Source organism: Hyaena hyaena, unplaced genomic scaffold (genome assembly GCF_003009895.1).
Source record: "Hyaena hyaena isolate Hyena2069 unplaced genomic scaffold, ASM300989v1 scaffold_692, whole genome shotgun sequence".
In the NCBI taxonomy this organism is placed as follows: domain Eukaryota; kingdom Metazoa; phylum Chordata; class Mammalia; order Carnivora; family Hyaenidae; genus Hyaena; species Hyaena hyaena.
Genome location: NW_024081325.1, coordinates 1,022,865 through 1,044,198, shown reverse-complemented (window position 1 = coordinate 1,044,198; position 21,334 = coordinate 1,022,865). Strand labels below are relative to the sequence as shown.

At 37.2% G+C, this 21,334-nt stretch overlaps 1 protein-coding gene across 1 annotated transcript in view; it reads right to left on the bottom strand.

The window, feature by feature from the left end:
* Positions 1 to 524: 524 nt before the first annotated feature.
* Positions 525 to 21,334, bottom strand: part of LOC120220373 (complement factor H-like) — a gene marked incomplete at its 3' end in the record, with an annotated part of 76,030 nt that continues 55,220 nt past the window's right edge. The window contains exons 8-9 of the mRNA XM_039217448.1: positions 1,162 to 1,356; positions 525 to 701 (exon numbers count right to left, since the gene is read on the bottom strand). Of these exons, the coding sequence (XP_039073379.1) occupies positions 525 to 701; positions 1,162 to 1,356 (372 nt within the window). The remainder of the gene's footprint in view (positions 702 to 1,161; positions 1,357 to 21,334) is intronic.

Here is a 21,334-nt window from a genome sequence, read left to right as displayed (position 1 = left end):
CACCTTGTGCCAGTCTGTCTCTCACCCTTCTCTGGGACCACTATTCCTTTCCTAGCTCAGTGGTCACGATCTGTGTCTTCTCAGTTTGGGAGAGAAAACTGAATCTCTGTACATCTTACTTTTCGATGTGGCCTGTTTATCTTTAGTTGCAGAATCTGTTCTGCCAGACTTCAGGTGGATCTCTGGGGTATTTAGGATGATTTGATAATTATCCTCATGGGATGACGCAAGCCTAGGATCCTCTTAAACAGTCACATCTTTTTCTGTCCTTTGCTAGTGTCACCCTATATTACTGGTTTCTTCTTTGTAGTTTCATTACTGTTTCTTGACTAATGCCTATCAGTAGACATTTATTTTGCCATATTTGTATCAAGAAATTTGTATATCCACTCATACATACTTGGGAAAAACAAAGCTAAGTAGTTGCATTGGGGATATAAGAAAGTATATAAATATTTTGTTACAGTCTCTATGGATGAGCATAAGAAAACTATGAATATTGGGGTCTCAGATCATTTACTTACCAGAAGGATAGCATTGAGGAGGAGGGACCCAGCCATTTTCTGTACAGTTCATTACAGTCTGCCCATTTTGAAGACTGTAGCCATAATTGCAGTTAACTCTTAAAGATTCACCTTGTAAATATATTTTTGTTGGATATGGCCGCTCTCCATATATCAAATTATTGAAAATACATTTTCCTGAAAATCATAAAAATAATAAACATAATTTGTTATGCCTATTGATTCAGTGAAAATATGTAATTAAAAACTATTCATACAAAATTTAAATTTTCATGGATAAGTATCCAAAATTAACATATAACTAAGAAAGTTAAAGCTACTACCCAATGTTTAAAAAGAAGAAAATAAAATTTAAAGTTTTCTATCATCAGTTTTTTATACATGAAATATTGGTAAATAACATATGTGTTTTCATAAGACTCCATCTGTATTTCTAAGGTGATATTTATGAAGAGCTCCTGAGGATGGAAAGATTTATATTGGTAGTTTTCCTCATAAAATTTATTCCTTGGCCTTCTTTTTGTCATTTTAGGCTTAACTGTACTCACCTATGTGTTTTGCCACACCACTACTTCAAATATTTATGCATTGCAAAAAAGAAATTTGTACATAAATAGTTATAAAAAGATTGACTTACTGCGGCATGGTACTGCTGGTGACCATCCTTCTTGTGTGCAATGAATATATCCCCTATTCTGTTTTGTATCTGTCACAAAATCTTGATGACAGGAAAAGGAATATTTTTTTCCTACAGGTACTGGAAAATCTCTTCTATAGCTATATTCATTGTGTAGTATTCCATGTTTTATTTCTGGATATTCACAACGTTTCTCTTGCAATTCGGAAAAAAAAAGAAAAGAAACAAGAACAGTATAAAAATACTTTATCTTAAGAATAAATCATATTGGAAATGAATTGTTTCATTGGTACATTTTATCCTCTTAGCATAATTTCACTCACTGCATCAGGTTTTCTAGGAAAAGAAGTGTTATAAATATGGATCATTGGAATATGTGATGAAGTCATTGCTAGTGAAGTAAAATTTCACCTTATGGGTCATATGATATATAAAATTGTATGAAGACTCGAGAAATAAAATTCTACACAAATATTTTAAGGAATTCTGCTTGAATATGTATATACTATGCATGGTTGATTTAATGAGGAACTTGGTTGAGGGATGGAAGTATTGATTTTATTTCTCAGATTATCTAGCTTTTTTTTTTTCTTCTCTATTCTTATCAGAAATCAGAGTCCTATCATATCTTCTCAGACCAACTCAATGTAGGGAAATAGTCAGAATTTTCTAAGATTAACATTCATTAATTTATATTTCTATTTATTGTAAATAATTTAACAAATATAGAAAAACAAAAGTTTCCATTCATTACATTATACAGAAAAATTACATTCTTACTAATCCCTGAAACCAATCATTGAGCAAAGACTCTTCTGTATTTAATCAGAGAAATGAACTAGGACTATTTTTCAATATTCAAATACTTAAGATTATGGAAAACTTTGAATGTTATTTTTTTAAGTTATGTTTTAGAAAGAGAGAGGGGGCACAAGTAAGCGAGGAGGGGAGAGAGAAAGAGAGAAAGTGAGAGAGAGAGAAGCAGGGCACACCTAGGGCTCATGATTTTACCTGAAGCAGGGCACTAGCTCACCCAAAGTGGGCATGAGCTCACCTGATGTGCAACCCGAACTCACCAACTTTGAGATCATGACCTGAGCCAAAGTCAGATTCTTAACGACTGAGTCCCCAGGCGCCCGATTGCTAATTCTAATTTTAATTGGAGAAGGAGATGTTTTAAAATATGTTATACACCTGTCATTATATGTATGACATATAACATATATATGAAGTGTCTTAAATATACCTCAGAATATATAAGATATTTGTCATATATATGAGGTGTTTTAAAATATCATATATAGGAGGCATCTGGGTGGCTCAGTCGGTTAAGCGTCCGACTTTCACTTGGGTCATGATCTCTCGGTTTGTGGGTTCGAGCCCCGTATAGGGCTCTGTGCTGACTGCCAGCTCAGAGCCTGGAGCCTGTTTCAGTCTGTGACTCCCTCTCTCTCTGGCCCTCCCCTGCTCACGCTGTCTCTCTCTCTCTCTCCTAGAAATAAATAAAACATTAAAAAAAATAAATAAAATAAAATATCATATATAGTACATCATACTGTAATGATATATGTGACAACATATATGACATATATATGATATATAATGTGACCTATATGTCATGATATGTATATAGAGGTGTTTGAAAAATATGTCATATATTTCCTATTATATATATTTTTGAATAAAAGTGAACATTTAATGCAACCATAGTTGAATTCCTTTTAAACACCAAAATGTTATACTTTAATTGAGGTATAATATAATTGCATTTTACTGAGGTATTCTTATATATGGAATATTTTTGACATATGTTTATGTGTTATGTTCTTTATAACACATTTACATGTAATATTTTCCAGAAGAGAGTTCCTTTTTCATTTGATGACATAGAGATAATCTAGTACATTAATATTAGACCAGTATTAGTTTTTTTCCTCATAAAATGATTCTATTACAAACCTTGTACAACACATGAACAGAAGTTCCAACACACACACACACACACACACACACATGCATGCATACCAAGTATTCATTATCATCTTCATCTTTTTAAAGTACACTAATCCATTTTCTTTTTTCTGATTGCAGAAAGTTTCCAGTAGTTTAAATTGACTTGTTATGTGGATCATACCCTTCGAATCCTTTCATATACCTATGTTTTACTTTAATAAAAATTTGTATATGATACATTCTCTAGATATAGATTCTTGGGTTACAGCCCATATCTCTCATTGGTAGATTTTCCCTTCACATTTTTGAAATTTCCAATGTTGAGACTCAAAAGCTCATTTACTTTTATTCCTTTTAAGTAATCTTCTAGGTTCCCCCCACTCCCACAACTTTTTGACGATTTAGATTGTTTTTTTTTTTTATTCTCATATGAATTTCATCTTGAAGGTAATTGAAGGAGGTGTGGGAGAACTGTGGACTAAGAAAAGAAGAGACATCTTGATGTGTCATTTCACAACCATTCTATGTTGGGAAAGCTTCAATCTTTGGATTTGTAAGAATTGAGACTTAAAGTACTCAATTAAATAGCTGTAAAATTGTGAAGGAGAGATTTGAACCCTGGGGATCTGATTTCAAAACAGCACTGATTATCTACCTATTATGGTGTTTCAAAGGATACGAACTAAGAGTTAAGATGGTGAGGTAAGAGTTCCGGATTTCTTTTATCCCAGAAACACAGTTGTATGGTGGTCAGAACACTTGGAAATCTATCTGCAGAGTGACAGGAGAGTCTACACAGGTAGAGAGAGAAGCTTGGTGGGCAGAGGTGCATGTATGTGAACTGGGATAGTTAAAACAGCATGAGTACTGGAGGGAGGGATCCATAGTGAGAAAAAAGGGAGAGAAAAGAGAAGCTGTGGATTGCGGTATTGTGTTAGGAGAAGAGAAAAATATCTCCAGATCATGGACTAGGGAATAAGAAACATGAGAGTGCCAGTCTCTACTTTGCAAAAAGCCTAAGGAGCTGAAGATCAAAGTTGTCAAAAGTGTGTGCCATCCTTGGACCCAAGCCAATGCCAGTGTGTGTGCCTGGGGGGAGGCGAGCAGTGGCAATCTCAGGGGCACACTAGGAGAAAACAGTCCCCTCCCTTGAGTACTGTTGGATGAGGGTATATTGCATCCTCAAAGACAAAAGACCTTGCAGGCGCCAGGCATATTGGCAGGGCAGAATGGCACGACCCCAGAACCAGGTGCCCCTGGTGCATGATCCATTACGATATCGGGTTTTGAATCCCAGGTGAGCACTTGGGAGGTGTGGGAGAACTTTGTACTAAGAAAAGCCACCTGCCTGCACCAATGTGTGAAGCCTGCTTGAATAGCGTGGTTGATACTGGGGCGTCACTATTTTTCTCCCAATCACCAACATGGTGGGGCTTTAGGGAAAAAGACAGCAGACCCCAGCAGAGGCATGATCTGCTTATATGAAGCCGCGACCCTCAGTGCCTGGAGACTACTTATCTACTAGAGCAGAACTGACACTGGGTGAACCAGATGACTGCTTCTCTAGACCAGCACAGTCACAGGTCTCAGATAACAACAGACAACTGTCTTGCAATTTTGTATGTTAGTTTGTTGCCCTTTTTCTTTTCTTTTCTTTTCTTTTCTTTTCTTTTCTTTTCTTTTCTTTTCTTTTCTTTTCTTTTCCTTTCCTTTCCTTTCCTTTCCCTTCCTTTCCTTTCCTTTCCTCATTTCTTTTAGTTTCTCTCATCTCTTCTCTTTTCTCATCCTTTCTTTCAACTGTCTTCTTTTTTATCCCTTGGAGTCAGGTTCTTAGTTTCTGATTTGATTTTTGGTTAATTCTTATACATACACACAGACACACACACATATATAGTCTTCATTTATTTTTCTGCTTTGTTTGTCTGTTTAGTCAAGCATTTTTACTTTACTCCGGTTTCTTTGTTTTCTTTTCTCTCTCTGGATTAAGCATTACAGCTTGTCTGATTCTCTGCTTGGTCTTTTTTTCACACCTTTCATTTTTTTTCTTTGTGTGAGGTCCCTGCCCTTCCCATCTTTCCAGGGATACCTCAATGAAAAATTAAAGCACGTTTGGTGGAAGGTCTAAACTATCCACCACTGTGAGTAAGGAGGAGCTTTGTAGAAGACTGTTTGGTGAATTACAGCAAAGAAATACACAACAAAGGAGTGCATGCAACAAACTCCAAGTACAATTCCTGATGTGCCAGACCCTGGACAGTGAACAGCCCTCTTAAATATAGTAGTCCTCACAGGTACAGGACATGTAACAAATTATTAAATCACATAAAGAAAGAAAACAGGCCAATGATGAAATCAAAGAATTCTCCTGACAAAAATTCCAGGAAGAAGTGAGAGCCAAAGGATTGCTCAAAACATATATAAACAAAGTGTCTGAATATGAATTTAGAATAAAAATCATAAGACTAATACATACAGGCAATGTAAGAAGCAAAGAAGGAGGCAGATAATCTATTGCTGCAGAGATCAAAAACCCAAGAAAGAGTCACGATGAATTAAGAAATGCTGTAAATGAGATGCAAAATAAACTAGATGCAGTGACAGTAACGATGGAAGAAGTAGAGAAGAGAATAGGTGAAACAGAAGTTACAATTATGGGAAATGATGAAGCTGAAAAAAAAGAAGGAAGGGAAATGAATAGACCATGAGGGGGAAATCAGAGACCTAAATGATTCAATGAAATGAAATAATATACATATCATAAGAGTTCCGGAGGCAGAAGAGAGAAAAAAAAGGGAATAAAGTTTATTTGAACAAATTATAGCTTAGAACTTCCCTAATCTGGGGGAGGAAACAGGCATTCAAGTCCAAGAGGCACAGAGAACTCCCTTCGAAATCATGGTCAACACCATTATATATCATAGTGAATCTGTCAAAATGCAAAGATAAAGATAGAAATCTGAAGGCAGCTGGGGACACATGGGTCTAAACCTAAAAGGGTAAACAAGTAAGGACCTATCCACTGAAACTTGGCAGGCCAGAAGGGAGGGCAGGAAACATTAAATGTGCTGACTAGGAAAAATATGCAGCCAAGAATCATTTATCTGGCAATGCTGTCATTCAGAATAGAAGGAGAGATAAAGGTTTTCCCAGAGGAAAAAAAATGAAGGAGTTCATGACCACCAAGCCAACCCTGCAGGAGAACCTAACAGAGACTATGAGTGGAAAGCAGCAAAGACTAAAAAGGACCAGTGACCTCACCACAGGCATGAAACCTACAGGTAACACAATGACACTGACTCCATATCTTTCAATAATTACTCTGATGTAATTGGGATGGACTAAATATCCCAATCAAAAAACATAGGGTTTCACCATGGAATAAAAACAAACCAAAACAAAAACAAGATTTAACTATTTGCTGCCTACAAGAGACTCATTTCAATCCTGAGGACAGCTGCAGATTGAAAGTGAGGGGGTGAAAAATCATGAGTAATGGTACTGGATGGCAAAAGAAAGCCAGAGTAGCCATATTTATATCAGACAAGCTACATTTTAAAAGAAAGATTGTAACAGGAGATGAAAAGAGCATTTTAACATAATTAAGGGATCTATCCATCAAGAGCTAACATTTGTAAATATCTCTGCCCCCAATGTGGAAAAACTCAAATATCTAAATCATTTAATTACAAATATAAATAAATGTAAAGATAATAATACCGTGTTTGAAGGGGACTTTAGTACTCCACTTACAGCAATGGACAGATCATCTAGGCAGAAAATGAATAATGAAACAATGGCTTTGAATGACACATTGGACCAGACGGACTTAACAGATATACTCAGAACTTTTTGTCCCAAAGCAGCAGAATACACATTTTTCTCGAGTGTCCATAGAACATTCTCCAAAACAGAACACATACTGCGTCACAAAACAGCATGTAAAAGGGTTGAGATCACAGCAATTTCTTACTTGACACATCCACAAAGGCAAGGGAATCAAGAGCAAAAATGAACAACTGGGACCTCATCAAGATAAAAAGCTTCTGCATGGCAAAGAAAACAATCAATAAAACTAATAGGCAACTAACGGAATGGGAAAAGATAGTTGCAAATGACATATCAGATAAAGGGCTAGTATCCAAAATATATAAGGAACTCATCAAACTCCACACCCGAAAAACAAATAATCCAGTGAAGAAATGGGCAGAAGACATGAATAGACACTTCTCCAAAGAGGACATCCAGATGGCCAACAGACACATGAAACGATGCTCAGTGTCCCTCATCATTAGGGAAATACAAACCAAAACCCCACTGAGATACCACCTCATGCTGGTCAGAGTGGCTAAAATGAACAAATCGGGAGACTATAGATCCTGGCGAGGATGTGGAGAAACAGGTACCCTCCTACATTGTTGGTGGAAATGTAAACTGGTGCAGCCCCTCTGGAAAACAGTGTGGAGGTTCCTCAAAAAATTAACAGTAGGACTCCCCTATGATCCAGCAGTAGCACTGCTAGGAATTTATCCAAGGGATACAGGAGTGCTGATGCATAAGGGCACATGCCCAATGTTCATAGCAGCACTCTCAACAACAGCCAAACCATGGAAAGAGTCTAAATGTCCATCAACAGATGAATGGATCAAGAAGATGTGGTTCATCTATACCATGGAATACTCCATGGCAATGAGAAAGAATGAAATCTGGCCATGTGTAGTAACACGGATGGACCTTGAGGGTGTTATGCTGAGCGAAATAAGTCAGGCAGAGAAGGACAGATACCATATGTTTGCACATATAGGTGGATTAGGAGGAACTTAACGGAGGACCATGGGGGAGAAGAAGGGGAAAAATAATTGGGGAGAGGGAGGGAGGCAAACCATGAGAGACTATTGAATGCTTAGAACAAACTGAGAGCTGAAGGGGTCGGGGAGAGGGAAGGGGGGGTGATGGGCATGGACGAGGGCACTTGTTGGGATGAGCACTTAGTGTTATATGTAAGCCAACTTGACAATAAACAATTTAAGAAAAAATATAACAATAAAAGGATTGAGATCATACCATGCATATTTACAGATCACAATGCTATGAAACTTGAAATCAACCACAAGTAAAATGGAAAGCCCCCAAATGCATGGAGGTTAAGGGACACCTTACTAAGGAATCAATTGATCAACCAGGAAATTAAAGAAAATAATTTTTTAATATATGGAAGCAAATGAAAATGAAAACATGACTGTCCAAACTCTTTGGAATGCAGCAAAGGCAGTCCTAAGAGGAAAACACGTCGCAGTTCAGGCCTATCTCAAGAAGCAAGAAAGGTCCTAAATACACAACCTAGCCTCACATCTAAAGGAGCTAGAAAGATAGCAGCAAAGAAATCCCAAAGCCAGCAGAAGAGAAATATATATTAGAGCAGAAATAAACAGTACACAATCCAAAAAATAAAAATCAAACAAAAAACAATAAACAAAAACATTGGAACAGATTAATGAATGTAAGAGCTTTTTTTAAAAAAGAATAAACAAAATGGATAAATCCCTAGCCAACTTCTTGAAAAGAAAATAGAGAGAATCTAAATACATAAAATCATGAATGACAGAAAAGAGATCACAACCAGCACCATACAAACACAAACAATTATTAGAGAATGCTATGAAAAATTATATGCCTACAAAGTGGACATTCTGGAAGAAGTGGACAAATTCCTAGACACTCACATACCACCAAAACTTAAATAAGAAATAGATAATTTGAACAGAGGCATAAGCAGGAAAGAAATTGAATTCATTATCAAAAATCTCCCAAGAAATAGGAATCCTGGGTTAGATTGCTTCTTAACAAAATTATGCCAGGCATTTAAGGTGGAGTAAAGACCTATTCTTCTTAAGCTGTTCCAAAAACTAGAAATGGAAGGAAAGCCTCCAGACTCCTTCTATGAAGCCAGCATTACCTTGATTCTCAAACCAGACAAAGGCCCCACTAAAAAGCAGAATTACAGGCCAATATCTGTGGTGAATATGGATGCAAAAATCCTAATCAAGATACTAGCAAATCAACGTCAACAGTATATTAAGAATTATTTACCATGATCAACTGGGATTCATTCCTGGGCTATAGGGCTGGTTCAATATTCACAAATCAATCAACATCATACATCACCTTAATAGAGGAAAGGATAAGAACCATATGATCTTGTCAATAGATGCAAAAAAAAAGCACTGGACAAAATACAGCATCCTTTCTTAATAAAAACCCTCAAGAAAGTGGGGATATACCTTAGCATCATAAAAGTCATATATGAAAGGCCCACAGCCAACAGCATCCTCAATGGAGAAAAACTGAGGGCTTTCCCCCTGAGATCAACATGACAGGGATGTCCATTTCCACCACTGTTGTTTACCATAGTGTTAGAAGTCCTAACCTCAACATTCAGACAACAATATGAAATAAAAGGCATCTAAATTGGCAAACAAGAGGTCAAATTTTCAGTCTTTGCAGCTGACATGATATATCGAAAACCTGAGAGACTCTACCAAAAAACTGGTAGAGCTGATACATGAATTCAGCAAAGTCTCAGGATATAAAATCAATGTACAGAAATCGGTTGCATTTCTATACACCAATAATGAAGCAACAGAAAAAGTTATCAAGGAATTGATCCCATTTTCAACTCACCAAGGACCATAAACAACCTAGGCATAAACCTAACCAATGAGGTAAAATATCTGTATGCTGAAAATTACAGAAAGCTTATGAATGAAAATGAAGAAGACACAAAGAAATGGAAAACATTCCATGCTCATGGGTCAGAAGAACAAATATTGTTAAAATGTTGGATTACCCAAAACGATCTACATATTCTAGCAAGCTCAACCAAAATGGCATCAGCATTCTTCATAGAGCCAGAATAAACAAATTTGTTTTGGAACCACAAAAGACCCTAAATAGCCAAAGTAATGTTGAAAAAGAAAACCAAAACTGGAGGCATCACAATCCTGGACTTTAGCCTGTATTACAAAGCTGTAATGATCAAGACAGTAAATATTGGCACAAACACAGACACATAGACCAGTGGAATGGAATAGAGAACCCTGAAATGGACCCACATACATATGGCCAACCAATCTTTGACAAAGCAGAAAAGAGTATCCAATGGAAAAAGACAGTCTCTTTAACAAATGGTGCTGGGAGAATAGGACAGCAACACACAAAAGAGAAAAATTGGACCACTTTCCTACACCATACACAAAATTAAATTCAAAATGGATGAAAGACTAAATCTTAATGTTAAACAGGAAATCATCAAAATCCTACAGGAGAAAACAGGCAGCAACCTCTTTGATCTCAGTTATACAAACTTCTTACTTCACATGTTTCTAAAGGCAAGAGAAAAAATAAACCAAAAATGAACTATTGGGAACTCATCAAGATAAAAAGCTTCTGCACACAAAGTAAACAATCAACAAAACTAAAAGGAAGCTGAATGGAAGAAGAAATTTACAAATGACGTATTGGATAAAGGGTTAGTATCCAAAATCTATAAAGAACTTACCAAACTCAACACCTGAATAACAAACAATCCAGTGAAGAAATGGGCAGGAGACATGAATAGACACTTTTCCAAAGAAGACATCCAGATGGCAAACAGACACATGAAAAGATGCTCAACAATGCTCATTATCAAGGAAATACAAATCAAAGCCACACTGAGATACCACCTCATACCAGAGGTGGCTAAAATTAACAACGCAGGAAACAACAGATGGTGAAGATGTGGAGAAAGGGGAACCCTCTTGCACTGTTGGTAGGAATGCAAAATAGTACAGCCACTCTGGAAAGCAGTGTGGAGGTTCCTCAAAAAATTAAAAAAGGAATTACTCTAAGACCCAGCACTTGTACTACTAGGAATTTATTCAACAGATATAAGAGGGTTGATTCGAAGAGACAGATGCACCTCAATAGTAGCAGCACTATCAACAGTAGCCAAATTATGGTAAAAGCCCAAATGTCCATCAACTGATGAATGGATAACGGAGACATGATATACTTACACAATGGAATACTACTCAGCAATGAAAATGAATGAAATTCTGCCATTTGCAACAACAAGGATGGAATTGGAGGGTAAGTGAAATACATCAGTCAGAGAAAGGCAGATATCATATGGTTTCACTCATAGGTGGAATTTGAGAAACTTTATAGGTGACCATAGAGGAAGGGAAGGAAAAATAAGGTACAAACAGAAAGGGAGGCAAATCATAAGAGGTTCCTAAATAGAACAAACTGAAGGTTGATGGCAGTGGGGGTTTTGGAGGATGGGGAAAATGGGTGATGGGCATTGAGGAGGGCACTTGTCAGGATGAGTATTGGGTGTCGTATGTAAGTGATGAATCAAGGGAATCTATTCCTGAAGCCAAGACTACTCTGTATGTTAGCTGACTGGCCAAGAATAATTTTTTTAAAAAAGGATATTAATTAAAGAAAACAGTCCACTGAGATTTCTTTTCAAAAGGTATACAAAGGGATAAAATTAAAGTAGGTATTATTATTATAACAGGTTTAATCCCTTTGCCATTTTCTTCTTTAATCTGGGCACACTTAAATATGTTTTATGGTCTTAGAAGGTCATCTCTGAAGCAAATATAATATTTCATATATGATCTGGTCAGCACTGGAATGGACAAGACTTAGAACAGCCTCTTTCTACCTTAGATTTCTACCAAGGCAGGGTGTGGTCTCATTAACAGTACTGATGGTTTTGTCATAGTTGACTCAAACTGATCTCAAAATTGATGAAAATATTCACCAACTTTTAAAAAATTTTTAATGTTTTATTTATTTCTGAGAGAGAGAGAGAGAGAGAGAGAGAATCTGAAACAGGCTCCAGGCTCTGAGCTAGCTGTCAGCATAGAGCCCAATGCAGGGCTTGAACCCACAAACTGCTAGATCATGACCTAAGCTGAAGTCGGACACTCAACTGACTGAGCCACCCAGGCGCCCCAAAAATATTCACCAACTTTTAAAACTCTAATCCGTCTGTACTTGTACATCTGATTCCTTTGACCTAAAACTAGGATCTTATAGTTATCACTACTAAATGTCACATTATTAGATTAAACCTAGCACAGAGGATCCTTTCTGAATGATGAATCTGTGATAATACAGATTCACTATCATGACCCCCTGAATAATTCCAGTTATGAATTTGTACTGTTTCCCCTAAATCATTAAACAATCTGGTAACACAAAGGAGTAATGAAATAGGCCTGAGAACAAAGTCCTGAATCTGATACTTGGGGAAGTTTGCTTAATGAAATTTCAAACTATCTCATAAACTGGTCATCTTTCTCCATCTAACTGGTCACTTTCTCCATCTTGTCCATAAGAACCTCATAAGGTCCCTTGTGGAATAAACCTGGTGAGATCCATATACAATTGGGCTGATCTATCATTTCCATAAGCCAACTGTAAACACGATTAAATATTTTCCTTATGGAAGTGGTTCAAGATGGATAGAGGAGATTCTGAGCACATCATTTCCCTTGGACACACTGAATCTACAGTTACACGCAGAATAATTTTTCCTGGAAAAAAAAAAAACCCTCCAAAAACTAGCTGAATGATTTCTAGGAAAGGAGCTTATAGTTTTCTATGGTGCCCTTGCTTCTGTGGCTGCCAGGCAGGACTTACCTCTAGATTGCCTGGCTCTGGTGGTCAACTGGGCTTATGATTGTAGGTCCCCCAGGACTGTAACAGTGGAGAAAGTGTTCTTAACCAGCTACCACCACAGGGCACAGCAGAGAGGCAGGAGAATAAATAAAGAATATACTTTTTATGTGAAAGAGTCCTAGTAGTCTATCTTCACAGCTGAGGACTGAGAGGTAGGCTTCTCATTAAGCAGACAACTAAGGTCCAACTGTAATCCTCCTTAGAGACCTACAGAGACCAAAACTATGTTTTTGCTGCACTCCAGAATGCTGGTATCTGCTAGAAGGGAGCTTATAGACACATCTGTTGTGCAATCTTTGCATCTGGTGCCCTAGTGTTTGTGTCTGATGCCCAGGCATTTCCCCTTGATTTCCTGTCTCTGATGGTCAGCAGGGCTTGAATTCATGAATTCAAAGAGATGATGACAGATAAAGAAACATTTCTTTTTTTTTTTAAGTTTATTTATTTATTTATTTTTGAGAGAGAGAAAGCCTGAGTGGAGGAGGGGCAGAGAGAGAGAGAAAGAGAGAGAATCCCAAGCAGGCTCCACAATGTCAGCACAGAGTTCGATGTGAGTCTGCAGTGCAATGACCTGAGCCGAAGTCAGATGCTCAATCAACTGAGCCAGGCAGGTGCCCCAAAAAACAGTTCTTAACTGGCTATCACTCCTGTACAGAAGAATTAGACATCTCCCAATCTTCTCTTGAAAGAAATATATTTGCATACTTTAAACACTGCTGCCTGTGAACCTGTCTTCCAATCAGCCTGAATCTACATGCTGACTGAGATCCTCCCCTTTGGGACACTGACAGGTCTTGACACACTCAACTACTGGGAGTTACTAAAAATAACGTTGGCTGATTAGACAAGCCCAAGACTTGAGAGACATCCATCAACTAGGCTAGGGTTGAACAATAATGATCATCTCCTAAGTGAGCTCATTCCTTCACGACTAGCAGAGGTGGCTGTTTTTTCTAATTCACAGAAGCCAACACTGAGGCATATATTAAAAATGAAAGAACAAGATAAAACCTCAGAAAAAGTCTTTAATGACATGAAAATAAGTGATTTACATGATAAAGAGTTCAAAATAATGGTTGGAAAGATGCTCACTAGGCTTGGGAGAAGAATGGATAAGCACAGAGAGAATTTCAATGAGAAAGTTCCATAAGAACTTTCAAAAAGAATTTCAATAAGAAAATTCCAAGTAGAGGAATTCCTCACAGAGGTGAGGAATACAAAAATTGTACTGAAAAATACAATAAAAAGTTTCTACATCACACTAGATGAAGTAGAAGAAAGGATCAGTAAACTTAAAGACAGGCTAGGGGAACTCACCCAATCAAACCAGCACAAATAAAGAAGAATACAAAAGAGTAAAGATGGGGCCTGATGGGACAACCTCAACAGACCAACATATACACTATAGGAGGTCCAGAATAAGAAAAAAAGAAGTAGGAAACTTCTTGACAAAATAATGACTGAAGATTTCCCTAACCTGGGGAAAGAGCTAGGCATACAGATCCAGGAAGCCTACAGGTTGCAAAAGAGATGAACTCAAAGAAACTTACAGCAATGCATGTTATAGTTGAAATGTCTGGGTGCCTGGGTGGCTCAGTCGGTTAAGCGTCCGACTTCGGCTCAGGTCATGATCTTGCAGTTTGTGGGTTCAAGCCTCGCATCAGGCTCTGTGCTGACAGCCAGCTCAGAGCCTGGAGCCTGTTTCTGATTTTGTGTCTCCCTCTCTCTCTGAACCTCCCCTGCTCATGCTGTCTCTCTCTCTCTCTCCCTCTCTCTCTCTCTCTCTCTCAGAAATAAAAAATAAAATAAAATGTCACAAGTTAAAGACAGGGAGAGACTCTAAAATGCAGCAAGAGAAAAACAACTTGGTACATAGAAGCAAGGTTTTTCAGAGAGGCAAAAGCTAAAGAAGTTAATTACCACTAGACTAGCATTATAAGAACTGTTAATGGGAACTCTTTGAGATAAAAGGGTGCTAATTAGTAACAGAAAAACATATAAATATATAAATCTCATCGATAAAGGTAAATATATAGTAAAATTCAGAATAATCTAAAGTTGTAAAGTCAATTATAAAGTTAGTAAGAAGGTTAAAGAGACCAAAGAAGTAAAAATAAGCATAACTACAATAATTTATTAAAGAATACACAAAACATGGAAATTATGACATCAAAAATATAAACATGTGGGGGGTAAAGAGGTAGAGCTTTAGAATACAATCAAAGATAAATTTTTTTCAAGTTAAAGTAGACTGCTATAAATATAAGTTGTTTTGGAAGCCTGTGATAATCAGAAAGCAAAAACTTTTGGTAGATGCACAAATTTTTTTTTTCTTAAATAGTTTATTATGAAGTTGGTTTACATATGACACCTAGTGCTCATCCCAACAAGTGCCCTCCCCCATGCCCATCATCCCCCTTCCTCTTTCCCCCACTCCCATCAGCCCTCAGTTTGTTCTCAGCATTCAAGAGTCTCTCATGGTTTGTCTCCCTCCCTCTCCCCAACTATTTTCCCCTTCTTCTCCCACATGGTCCTCCGTTAAGTTCCTCCTAATCCACCTATATGTGCAAACATTTTTTATTTGTCTTTCTCTGCCTGATTTATTTTTCTCATCATTATACCCTCAAGTTCCATCCATGTTGCTACATATGGTCAGATTTCATTCTTTCTCATTGCCATGGAGTATTCCATTGTATAGATGAACCACATCTTCTTGATCCATTCATCAGTTGATGGACACTTAGGTTCTTTCCATGTTTTAGCTATTGTGGAGAGTGCTGCTATGAACATTGGGGTACATGTGCCCCTATGCATCAGTACTCCTGTATCCCTTGGATAAATTCCTAGCAGTGCTACTGCTGGGTCATAGGGGAGTTCTATTGTTAATTTTTTGAGGAACCTCCACACTGTTTTCCAGAGGGGCTGCAGCAGCTTACATTCCCACCAATAGTGTAGGAGGGTGCCTGTTTCTCCACATCCTCGCCAGAATCTATAGTCCCCTGATTTGTTCATTTTAGCCACTCTGACCAGCATGAGGTGGTATCTCAGTGGGGTTTTGGTTTGTATTTCCCTGATGATGAGGGACGCTAAGCATCATTTCATGTGTCTGTTGGCCATCTGGATGTCCTCTTTGGAGACGTGTCTGTTCATATCTTCTGCCCATTTCTTCACTGGATTATTTGTTTTTCAGGTGTGGAGTTTGTTGAGTTCCTTATATATTTTGGATATTAGCCCTTTATCTGATATTTCATTTGCAACTATCTTTTTCCCTTCCGTAGTTGCCTATTAGTTTTATTGATTGTTTCCTTTGCTGTGCAGAAGCTTTTTATCTTGATGAGGTCCCAGTCGTTCATTTTTGCTCTTGATTCTCTTGCCTTTGGGGATGGATACACAAATGTTAAAGAGAATGGATTCTAGGTGTACTACTGCATAAAATAATCAAATCATGAAGGAATAGAGCAAGAGAAGAAAGGACAAGAGGAATTACAAAACATTGGGAAAACAACTAACAAAATGGCAATAAGTATACCCCTATCAATAATTACTTTAAATGTAAATATGCTGAATACTCCAATCAGAAGATATAACATGGCTGAATCGATTTTTGTGAAAAAAGACCCATCTATATGCTGCCTACAAGAGACTCAGTTCAGGTGTAAGGGCACATAGACTGAAAGTGAGGGGATACAAAAAGATATTCAATGCAAATTAAAACAAAACAGTGGCTCAGGGAATTAAGGGCCTGACTCTTGATTTCAGCTCAGGTTCTGATCTCACAGTTGTAAAATCGAGCCCCATGTGAGGATTCACACTGGGTATGGAGCCTGCTTAAGATTTTCTCTCTCTTTCTCCCTCTACCACTTGTGCTCTCTCTCCATCTCTCTCTCTAGAAAAAGAAAGAAAAAAAGAAAAGAAAACAAACAAAAGCTCTTGTACCCACACTCATATCAGACAAAATATACTTTAAAACAAAGAGTGTAACAAAAGACACAGATATAAAGGGGTTCATCCCAGAAGAGGATATAATACTTGTAAATTTTAAGCAGCCTATATAAATAGAGAAATAGACAGCAGTACAATAAGTAATACTCCCACTTTCATCAATGGATAGATTATCTAGACAGAAAAATCAATAAGTTGACCCTGATATTGCAACATATTAAACTAGATGGACTTACCAGACATAATGCAGAACATTCATCTAAAAGTAACAGAACATGCTCCTTTAAGCACCCATGGAACATTCTTCAGGACTGACATATGTTATACCACAAAAACAAGGCTTAATAATATTAAGAAGATTGAAATCATATCAAATATCTTTTCTGAACATAATGGTATGAACCATAAATCAATTATAAGAGGAAAACTAGAAAATCCATAAATACACAGAGATTAAAACCATGCTGTAGATCAAGAAATGGGTCAAATTAAAAAAAAAAAGGAGGATCAAAACTACCTAGAGACAAATGAAAATGGAAATACAAGATACCAAAACTTATAGGGTGCAGCAAAAGCAGTTTTCATAGAACTTGCTTACATCAATAAGCAAGAAACCTGTAATGAACCAATTTCATACCTCAAGGAACCAGCAAATGAAGAAAAAAGCCTAAAGTTAATAGAGCTTTTTTACTGCCCTTAATAGAGGGTAGTGAGTGACAAACATCTATTGGAAATAAGTGAAATAAAGGCTTCAATAAAGCATAATTTTGAAACAATATACAAAGTTAACAAACCTTTAGATTCACCAAGAAAAAAGAGAGTGAACACAGATTTTTATATATCTGTTATAGGAGCAATAGCCATAATAATCACCCTTGGACTAACATCCTGCATATTATTCTGCCTCGCAAATTCAAACCATGAATGAATACATAGCCGAACCATAATCCTAGCACAAGGACTGCAAACCCTGCTCCCACTAATGACCACCTGATGATTATTAGCCAGCCTCAGAAACCTGGCCTTACCCCCTACAATCAATCTAATCGGACTATTTGCAGGAATGGCATCTTTCTCATGATCTAATGCTACTATTATCCTCATGGGAACAAACATCATCATTATAGCCCTATACTCCCTTTACATACTAATTACAACCCAACAAAGAAAACAGAGCACATTAAAAATGTTAAACCATCATTCACATGAGAAAATGCTCTAATAGCCCTATTCCTGCTTCCACTATTACTCCTGTCATTAAATCCTAAAATCATTCTATGCCCCATCTACTGTAAATATAGTTTAATATAAAGCATTAAATTGTGAAGCTTAAACCTTCTTATTTACTGAAAAAGTATGCAAGAACTGCTAATTCATGCCTTCATGCTTAAAAGCATGGCTTTTTCAACTTTTATAGGATAGAAGTGATCCGTTGGTCTTAGGAATCAAAAAATTGGTGCAACTCCAAATAAAAGCAATAAATATATTCAATTCTCTCATACTAACAGCAATATTCATTCTATTATTACCTATTATTATATCCAACACTCAAATATACAAAAACAACCTATATCCCAATTATGTAAAAACTGCAATCTCCTATGCCTTCACCATTACCATGATCCCAACTATAATATTCATCTACTCCAGACAAGAAAGAATCATCTCAAAATGACACTGAATGACAATTCAAACCCTAAAATTAACTCTAAGCTTTAAGCTCGATTATTTTTCAATCATCTTCGTGCCCATGGCACTCTTCGTTACATGATCTATTATAGAATTTTCAATACGGTACATACATGCAGACCCATATATTAACCGATTTTTAAAATATCTCCTCATATTCCCCATTACCATAGTGATCCTAGTAACTGGCAAAAGTTTATTTCAACTGTTCATCGGCTGAGAAGTGGCAGGAAACATATCCTTCCTGCTCATCAGTTGATGATATGGTCGAACAGACGCCAATACTGCAGCCCTGCAAGCAGTGCTTTATAACCGCGTCGGAGACGTAGGGTTCATTCTAGCCATAGCATGATTTCTCACCAACTCAAACACATGAGAACTTCAGCAAATCTTTATTACAAAACACGAAAACCTAAACACACCTTTAATAGGACTCCTCCTAGCAGCCACTGGCAAATCCGCCCAATTTGGCCTACACCCATGACTACCCTCAGCCATAGAAGGACCCACACCTGTATCAGCCCTACTCCACTCAAGCACAATAGTAGTAGCTGGAGTTTTCTTACTAATTCTCTTTCACCCTCTCATAGAACAAAATAAAACTATTCAAACCCTTACACTATGCCTAGGAGCCATCACCACCCTATTCACAGCCATTTGTGTCCTAACACAAAATGATATTCAAAAAATCGTCGCTTTTTCCACCTCAAGCCAACTTGGCCTTATAATCATAACAATTGGTATCAATCAACCCCACCTTGAATTCCTGTATATCTGCACACACAGCGTTCTTCAAAGCCATGTTATTCATATGCTCCGGATCAATCATTCACAGCCTAAATGATGAACAAGACATTCGAAAAATAGGAGGTCTATATAAATCGATACCATTCGCCACCACCTCCCTCATCATGGGAAGCCTTGCACTCACAGAAATACCCTTCTTAACAGGATTTTACTCTTAAGACCTGATTATCAAGACTGCTAACCCATCCTATACCAACGCCTGAGCCCTACTAATAACTCTCATCGCCACATCCCTGACAGCCATCTACAGCACTCGAATCATATTCTTTGCACTTCTAGAACAACCTCGATTCAATTCCTTAATTCTAGTCAATGAAAATAACCCCCTCCTAATCAATTCCATCAAATGTCTTTTAACTGGAAGTATTTTTGTGGGGTACTTGATTTCTTACAACATCCCCCCACTGACTACTCCACATATAACTATTTCTCATTATCTGAATTAACTGCCCTTGACGTGACTATTATAGGCTTCACCCTGGCACTAGAACTCAACCTTACAACTAAAAACCTAAAATTTAATCATCCTTCAAACCTCTTCAAATTTTCTAATCTTCTAGGATACTTCCCAATTATCATTCACTGCTCCCTACCACTAACCAATCTAACTACAAGCCAAAAATCTGCATCAATTCTATTAGATTTAATCTGACTAGAAAATGTATTACCAAAATCCATCTCATATTTCCAAATAAAATTATCAACTATCGTATCCAACCAAAAGGGGTTAATCAAACTTTATTTTTTCTCCTTCATAATTGCTCTAATCATCAGTCTATTCCTACTTAGTTCCCACGAGTAATCTCCATAATCACTAAGACACTGGTAAACAAGGATCAGCCAGTAACAATAACTAATCAAGTTCCATAACTATATAAAGCCACAATTCCCATAGCCTCCTCACTAAAAAACCCCGAATCACCAAATAACTCAATCACCTGCACCATTAAACTTAAAGATAATTTCAACTTCATCTTCCTTAAGAATATAGCAAGCTGTCACCAACTCTGCCAATACCCCTGTAATAAATATTCCTAACACGGCCTTATTAGATGCCTAAGCCTCAGGATATGTCTCCATTGCTATAGTTGTAGTGTAACCAAATACCAAAAGCATTCCCCCAAAATAAATTAAAAAAACCATTATACCTAAAAAAGACCCCCCAAAACTCAACACGATACCACACCCGATACCACCAGCCACAATTAAAACAAACCCACCATAAACTGGTGAAGGCTTTGAAGAAAAACTAACAATGCTAACCACAAAAATAGTACTTAAAATAAATACAAAATATGTTATCATTATTCCCACATGGAATTTAACCATGACCAATGGCATGAAAAACCATCGTTGTATTTCAACTACAAGAACTTAATGACCAACATTCGAAAATCTCACCCGCTCATTAAAATTGTCAACGAATCATTCATCGATCTCCCCACCCCATCCAACATCTCAGCATGATGAAACCTTGGTTCCCTATTAGGAGTATGTTTAATCCTACAAATCCTAACAGGCCTATTCCTAGCCATACACCACACATCTACATTTAGATATAGATTTAGACTAAATTTACATTTAGTAGTAAATTGAGAATAGAGAGCTCACTTGAATTAGGCCATAAAGCAGGCACACACTGCCTGTCATCCTCCTCAAGTGGCACATAACCCAAAGATATACTATTCAACTTACAACAAACACAAGATGAGACAAGTCGTAACAAGGTAAGCATACTGGAAAGTGTGCTTGGATAACAAGATGTAGCTTAAACAAAGCATCTGGCTCACATCCAGAAGATTCATATCAAACTGACCATCTTGAGCCAAATCTAGCCCAAACAACCATAAACTCAACTAACACAGACCTATAAATCAAAACATTCAATGAACCCTTAAAAGTATAGGAGATAGAGAAAATCACTAAAGAAATAATGGACTTGAAAGACACATTGGACCAGATGGATCTGACGGATATATTTAGAACTTTACATTCTGAGGCCAGGGAATTTACTTTCTTCTCAAGTGCGCATGGCACATTCTCCAAGATA